Genomic DNA, 7784 nt, shown 5'->3' on the forward strand with positions numbered 1-7784 from the left:
TTCTATATACATGCAACAACTCATTGGTTGCGCTCTGCACCGCTCCTAGCCAGCTATAGTGCGACTGTTTATCCAAACCCGTTATATCTAGGAAGCCCTCCTTCATCTACAAACCGCATGAGCTCCTCTTCAACACGAAGTAAGTGTTCTATTACGCGTTTTCTAGCTACTAGAAAATTCTTCTCTTCCCACACTACAACATCTGATGGATTACCACCATTTGCCGCGGCCATATCAACCTGGCTCTTGAGAGTCTGAAAAATATGCTCCACCTTTTTGCAAAGACTGGAATATGCCTCAAGCGCTTCCCGGAAGTATATGATTTCCACATGGTGAGTACCAATCTGGCGAACGAGATCATATATTTGATTTTCGGTTGGCTTGTTTTCGTGCTTGGCTACTTGAAGATATGTGGGCGTAAGACCAAAGGCGAAAGTAGTCACCCCACGTGAAGCCAAATTGAAGTCGACATTTTGAGGGGCTGGGGGCTTCGCAACGGGGCGTTGTTTGTCTTTCTTTCGAAATACCATGTTGAGATTTGTTTCCAAATCGTGAGGGGCTTACGGTAGGTATCAAACTTTGCACTGAAAAAAAGTCTAGGGGGCGACTAGTCTAAGAAGTTAAATTGGCACAGGCCTCAAATAAACTCAAGGCCATCCAAAATTTCTGTTTCTAACTTAAGCAGCCCAGTCATGCGCTGGGCAACGAATATTTCGTGGGAATGGCGTTTTTAAAGGGGAGTGATGGTCAAATGACACTCATACCAAATTTTGACTTAACCACGAATACGTTTTACTTGAATAGCGCAGAGTAACAAGCATCGTCGATTAATTACATTAGTAGTAGTGTCTATGTAAGGGATGAAATGAATGTGAGGCATGGACTCTGTGATAAAACATCTCTGGAAGTTCCCCAAGGCATTGGCTTCTCACTACGCTACATGCTACTAAGTAAGCTAGTTACTTGGGTAGTGCATCAATGACAGTAGGGGTACGAGGCTCCTCCTTGACTTTTCCAGCTCTCCTGCTTCTTCGCTCAGAAACAGGTTTTCCCTGGGACTCAATGCGACTGTTCAGGCGTTCTAGCTGCCCAGACATCTCACGTATTTCGCTACAGCCCGCGCTCACCAGTTTCTCAAGGTCTCCGTTCCGTCGACGCAGCTGCGCGTTCTCCTCCAAGAGGTGGCAAAGTCTCCCGTCCGTGTCGTTCTCCTGTAGCAAATGAAGTGTGCTTCTTAGTGAGGTAAGCTCGAGCAACAGATCCGCCAGCCTCGGGAACGAAGGGTCGCCGGTGTCCGCTGTATAATTCGCCTCCTCTCCGTTAGCGATGGAAAGCTGCTGGATCAGGCTGTCCGCGAACTTTCCACACTCCTGAAGAGCGGAATGGGCGTTGGCAGACTGATTTTCAACCGCCAACATCCTCTCACCCTGCCAGCTCAGTTCCGCCCTAGCAGCCCCATGGCCTAGCCGTTCTTCCTGAAGCAGTGAATCCGTTTTGCAGTGCTCGTCACGTTCGTGCTCAAGCTGCTGATGTGTGGATGCATGTTCAGTGCGCTCCTGCTCCAACTGCTGCTGCAGGGATGCGAGGCTCTGGTAGCATATGCCCAGCTGGTGTTTTTGCTGTGAGTGCGAGGCTATGATCTGGTAGGCATAGTTTTGACAATAACTAAGAGCTCGTAGAAGATGCTCCGGCTGCGACGTGTTGTTGTTGTCTCTTAGGAAGCGACAGCCTTGTTCGACATGGTCGAGCCCATATGCGGTTGTCGTATTCATGGTTTGTGGTAAATTTGCCTTGGGATGGTAAGGGATTAGCGAAAAAAAAAGAAAGAGATTTTACAACATACAGTTGGCTCATTTGGATCGGAAGCCATGGTGCAATAGTCAATGCGATAGGCAGAGGTTTTGGCAGCGATGAAGATTCGGTGACTGGGAGCGGCTGGCTAAATACCCAACGGCTCAGCAGCACAAATGGTCAAGTCGGCGTCTCGGGGCCGGCACGGAAAAGGGTTATCTGGCCAAATAGGCTAGCTGGATCATCCGGTATTGACGAAATAATGGTCTGCGATTCATTCACACAGTAAAGTCAGAAAGAGGGGAAGAGTATTCTCCCATCTCAAGTACTGGAGTCATGGCGATGAAGGCGTATATGAAGTATGAACAGCAAAGCACCTCTCCATGCTGACTTGCTTACCAACCGACTCCCCATCCTTTAGCAAAGAGATATACATATTTCCTAGAGGTTGAGCATGTATTTCTGTCGGAACGATGAGCATAACATCGCGGAGAGATGGATTGGCCTTGTGTCGAGTGCATTCATTCGAGCTGTTATTGTTCGTTTCTTCAGACACCAGTCTTATTCCCCTGAGCCTCACTGCATTGAAGCACCATAACTACGTGATCCTAACTGCTTAATGTTCAGTGGCTTCAGCATTATAGTTACCTTGCCTCCGTCCATTCTCCGAGCATAACGAAATGTCTGCAAATATGCTCTCTAGTCATAATACCGCGGCCGCGTGGGGAGAAGAAAGCATCCGGCTGTCTCGCGTTCTGTGTCCTCGCTAACATGTTACCACCCTAGGGGGACCATGAACCACTTGGCACGCCCCTTGACAGATCATCTACAGTGTACATAGCGCGTATTGTCCACGCCGCCCCCCATGAGTCGTCTGCAAGAAATCCAGAAAGATCGCAGTGGTGTTGTCAGTGCAGAATGCGCCGATACCACGGCCGCTGTTTCGCTGCGGGGTTTCGCTGCGGGCCGTTGCCGAGCACGGACACTACTGGTTGTGAGGGCGCTCCCGAGTGGCGCATTCTAGTAGCTTCCGCATGCAGACGTTCGGCGGTAACCGTGACGCAGAACCGGAGCGCCTACTGCTCCCTGCTCTGTGCTCCAGGAACGCGCCGCGCTCGGTCAAAAGCGCCACGGCCGTTTCGGGTTAGGCCGGGACTCAACCGTGTCCTCGCAATTTAAGCTATGGTGCTCAGGGTCTTCGCAGGTACCCCGCCGACGGTGCCAGTGGTCGCCTCTATCTCCTTCCAACGGGCATGCCCTTGGTGCGACGTTTTCAGAGCTTTGCGACTGTCATCAGTCGTGTAAGTGAAGGGGCGGGCTGGGGCCGAACGGATGACGAGCGGAGGTCCGGTGATAGATTTGCTCCAACCCATGCACGTCACGATGAGGCTGGGAAGAGATGGTCATTTTGACGGACCCTCTATAGTAGAGGGAGCGAGAACCTGATGTGATAATGTTGCTTTGTTCTCAATTGCATACCTCTGCCTCTCTGTACAGTTATGAAACACCTGAATAATAAAACGGAAGAAAACATTCCAGAGCTTATATATATCGCTGCTGAGCTATGTGCATGTTCGTGTTTAGCGAGTAGAACGCGTACCCGAAGGTTAATCGAAAGGTTTAAACTCATGAATACTTGTGAAACAGTAGGAATACAACGCTATGAGTTCATTTGCGGGTACTTGAAACCATGCACATTGACAGAATACATACTTGAGTTGCTTGAGAATGAATCAATAATCCAAACGAAGCTGCCACCTTTCCTCACAGTTACCTGTGTAAATGGGATAGAGACGAAAGCGATAAAGGAATGTAAGACAAAGAAGTGGACGTCGCTGCCGCATGCCCGACGCCACCCGCACCACCACCGCTAGCACCGTTGGCGATTGAACGCATTTATCGTTGGCTACGCAACTTTTTTGCAGACCTCATATTAACCTCTTCAGATGCTTTTCTTTTCTGGGGAAGGCATTGAATTTCTGGTGGTGCACCCTTGCCAATGCTCTTTTCGACTGGACTGAGCGGCGTGTTCAAGTTCCGCTTCGGTCTGAGACGTGAGCTTCTCTTCGTTGTTTCGACTGGCATCTGATTAAATTTCGTGCAAACGCTTCTCGATGACTTGGAGCCTTGAGTCGTGACCTTGACCACAAACTTACCCCTTCTCCTCGACACGCACCCACAGGGCCTGCCATCACCTACGCTGTTGTCGACATGATCCGCGGACCCAAAAGGCGAATCCAATCCCTGCCTTTCGACGAACCAGCGCATCTTTCTCGACGGCTGAAACGCGCTAATACTCCACCTCCGCGTGTCATCAGACTGCACCGCAATCCCGACATCCTCATCGAGATCGCGAACTGCGAACCGCACTCTTCGTCTATACAGCCCGCAATCTTCGCAAATATCTAGCTCCTCGACCGGGGCGAGTAAATAATCTCTGTCTTTGACAAATGAAGCAGCGGGATATTCCTCCAGAAGTCGACGAACGACGGCGCGGGGATCGGGGCTGCGACATCGGATCGTCGCGCGTACCTCCCAGCTTCCGCCAACATATGTTGGAAGGGCATCGAGCTCGAGGAAGAATTGCGTACACAGCATGGCATGTACGATAGTCTGGATCTCGCAATCTGTTTGAGCTTGAGCGCGCGCCTTGTCGCGCAGCTCCGGTACGCGCTGCGCATCGTCGAGTGCCGGCAAGTCAGTGAGCGGCAGCGTAAGGCGGAACTTGTTGGACCGTTCCGCTTCCCCCTGCAGATGCCGCTTGAATGTCATTTCACTTTCTGAGGAGAACTCGATAGACTTGCAGATGCCATGCAGGAACGTGCGTGAGAGGCATGTTGGCAGCCAGGTCGATGGGCTCGGGGCGGTGGCATAGCCCGTGCCGGTGGAGACAACGAAGTCAGGTTCTTGTGCGGCAGGCCAGATGAGTCGTGCTTCCCATTTGGCAGCGTCGATGGGATTGTTGAACTCTCCGATGCCTCCGTCTTGGAGATGGCAGCTGAGGGCGGGGATGTATTTCGGCGGAAAGATGCTATGTGGCGGGGTTGGTAAGGTTTGTCAAACTTTCAAACAATTAACTTACGACGGAGCTGCCGAGGTAGCTTGAGCACTGTTCAGCGTCAGTTTTGGTATCTCCTCTTCTCTCATCAGGAAAGCACAAACGCGTCACATATCAACACTTCATCTTCGGGGTTCTCTGGTCGGACGTGTTTGTAACCTATGCGCATATCAGCAAGCGGTTGTTGATACAGGGTATACAGCATGGATGGAACAGACCGGGATCTTCTGCGCGTGGCCCGCCGTTGTAGTTAGTCAAAAGACAGAGGCGCCCATCGCTGGTGGATAGGCCTGTTACTGCAACTTTTATTCCCGACAAGCCTCCTTGTTCTGCGTCGAATAACCTTTGCCTCCGGCCGTACACGCGCTTGAGGCAGTCCTCTAGGACAGTCACATCGTATCGTCCGTTTGCCATGATGGCTTTGACGAACTCGCATAGCCAACTGCACATAGGGGCTTTGGAGAAACGCTGGGGCTGGAAAACACGTGTCGCCAGGGTATCGAATGAAGACAGACAAAAGTTGACATCGCGCCGTTTCAAGAACATGAGAAGTACGATCAAACCCCCTGTGCGTCCCTGTCAGCGAAGCTCTCAGTCAATGGAATGTTTGCCTGCTGTACCGGAGCTTGTCCCGACAGCAAAGTCGAAATCGTCCTGGATGGGATACGGGAGTCGCCTGGCTAGGCTTAACGCCCTAAAAAGTTCCAGTGACACAACGCCTCTCGCACCGCCGCCATCGAAAGTCGCAGTGCGGTAGCTAGCCGTCTTTGGCACCAGTCGGACGGTCAGCCGGGTGGGAGTCTGGCACAGAACGCAATGCGTCACGTCGTATGAGGCCTCTTTCCTAGGAGATGAGGCATAAAAGATACGTATGCAAGTTTCGCACAAGGCATGCTTGCAGCGTAGCACTCTTTCGGGCGCACACCGAAGGCAGCAGAGACATGTCGTGTTGCTTCTAAGGGGAGTCAGGTACTCGGTCATGGATGCCATGGTCTGGCGGTGCAGGGCGGCGGCGGTGGCTTGTGGCTTTGCCACGGCCTTGGCCAGCGTAACAAAGTGACGTTCCACCTGGGCCGTTAGCGCAGCGGTGCGGCATCCCCTTACCGCCTGAGCAGCCGCGTGGCGGAACAGCTTGCGGTAAACGACTCGGAACACGGCGTAGGGGTCAAAAACTGTATACACACGCACATAGTCAGGAGCCGCCGGCACGTACGAAGGTTTGGAACGTGAGATTGAGGGGAGATGGTCCTACAATGCATCCCCGGAGGGTAATGATCCAGCACCATCGCAGACGCTACATACTCCAAGGGAATTCTGCCGCCAGTACAGAGTTTCAGAAAAGCTTCCAGGTGGTGCAAGAAACCGGCGTGGTCGAGTCTGTTTGACACTCTAGCCAGGAAAATCGCGTTGAGCTCCTGCTCTGGATTCGCCGCCACACGCTCAAGCGCGCGCTCGAAGAGCGCCGCCACATGGACCGCCGAGAAAAAAACCCCTGCTTGCTTCCGATCACTACGCGATATGCTGAGCATCCCGAGTAGCGATGCGCGTAGCCCACTGTATAGCGCTGCTGGCGACAGCTGCTGTGCGTGGCGGAGCTCGACAACCTCGACCCCGGCGAAGACGGTGGACACATCGGCCAAGAGGTGCATACTTGCGACAGCTTGTGGGTGCCTGGTTACAATGAGGAGCCGCGGCTTGCCCATATGGCCCGCGGAGCCGATGGCGGCCCATTCAGTCACGCTTGCAGCTATGTCAGCAAGTCTTGGGAAGTCGTCAGCGAAAATGCAAAGCACGTTTACGAAAGAAAGCAGCAAGCGAGCGAAGATGCGCGTCGCGGTTTGTCGTTGCGTGAGGCCTTTGCTCCACGACATGTTGAGCTGCGTCATCTCATGGCAGCCGTGGCTTTCGCCAGCGGGCCGATCGATGTCTATTTCGCCAAACAGGATCGGATGCTCCGAATCGTGGGACTTGTTGTCGGCTCTTAGGTTGACTAGGCCTTGGCTACGATGCCTGGTAATGTTGTTTTCTGGGTATAGCTCTCTTAAGGCAGCGTTTTTGGTGGCTCTACCCATGAACAGGACCAGAGATGGGAATTGACCCTTTGCATCTGGCATGCCACTGACTATCCTCTTCAAACGGTTACTAGAGAGTAGGGACCAGTTGTGGTCCGTCTCGTGCAACTGCAGCCATTCAAGGTGATTACAAGCGACCATTTCTGCCGCAGTCAAGGTGAAATGAATGATGAATCAAAGAAAAGATGAACGCTACCATGCTCGTATATATCCACATGGCTATGGAAGTCAGTAAGTGGAGGCCTGATAACTGTGAGGTATCCAAGCAGAAAATTTAGGGTCACGTCAAAAATGAATTCAGACCTACTGGAGGGTAGCATCATCTAAGAAGCGAAGTCGGTACGGCCAGTTTTCGTGCGGCACCCCTTTGGCTTTGATTCTGCAAAAGCCATTACCGGGCCTTAACGTAAAAACAGAAATTAACGTAGCAAGAGGATATTATAGGTGAGTTAGAAGAAGAAGAGGAAAACTCGAACTACACAGTTGTTCGCATTATCGCGGTAAGACGCTGCTCGTGTGATTGGGCTTCTGGAAAAGTCTAGATGAATCCCTCAATTAATCCACCTCCGATTTTACGATAGTCTTACTAATTAGTTCATTTGATAGCTAAGAAAGCTTTGGTTGTAGTATTGGTAAACTACTGCCCACCTCTGTCTGCATTGGTCACCTGGCTACCCTCACCGGATGCGTAAACTAACGTGGTTGTCCATATTATCGCCAAGACGGATCATGCTAGTCTGACTGTAGTATTGTTCCCTAATAGTTACCTGCGTTTGTGAGGATGGAGAGGCGAGAGAAGCATCCGTAGGGAAAGCAGAATTGACAGTATTTAGATAAGCTTCCAAAGCGAAGAATAAGCGAGA

At 51.6% G+C, this 7784-nt stretch overlaps 2 protein-coding genes across 2 annotated transcripts; both read right to left on the bottom strand.

Annotated features, from left to right (window-relative positions):
- Positions 1–959: 959 nt before the first annotated feature.
- On the bottom strand, positions 960–1772 carry LTHEOB_12863 (uncharacterized protein; the record flags this gene model as incomplete). The annotated part of the gene is made up of 1 exon (XM_035509777.1): positions 960–1772. The coding sequence occupies one exon, from the start codon at positions 1770–1772 to the stop codon at positions 960–962; it is 813 nt and encodes a 270-aa protein (XP_035363759.1).
- Positions 1773–3943: 2171 nt separating this feature from the next.
- On the bottom strand, positions 3944–7062 carry LTHEOB_12864 (Patatin/Phospholipase A2-related protein; the record flags this gene model as incomplete). The annotated part of the gene is made up of 8 exons (XM_035509778.1): positions 3944–3976; positions 4324–4822; positions 4874–4900; positions 4954–5008; positions 5068–5415; positions 5791–6021; positions 6063–6097; positions 6152–7062. 8 exons carry the CDS (start codon positions 7060–7062, stop codon positions 3944–3946), a joined length of 2139 nt encoding a protein of 712 aa, XP_035363760.1.
- Between the last annotated feature and the right edge of the window lie 722 nt (positions 7063–7784).

The sequence above is a fragment of the Lasiodiplodia theobromae genome (assembly GCF_012971845.1).
Source record: "Lasiodiplodia theobromae strain AM2As chromosome Unknown scaffold_79, whole genome shotgun sequence".
NCBI lineage: Eukaryota > Fungi > Ascomycota > Dothideomycetes > Botryosphaeriales > Botryosphaeriaceae > Lasiodiplodia > Lasiodiplodia theobromae.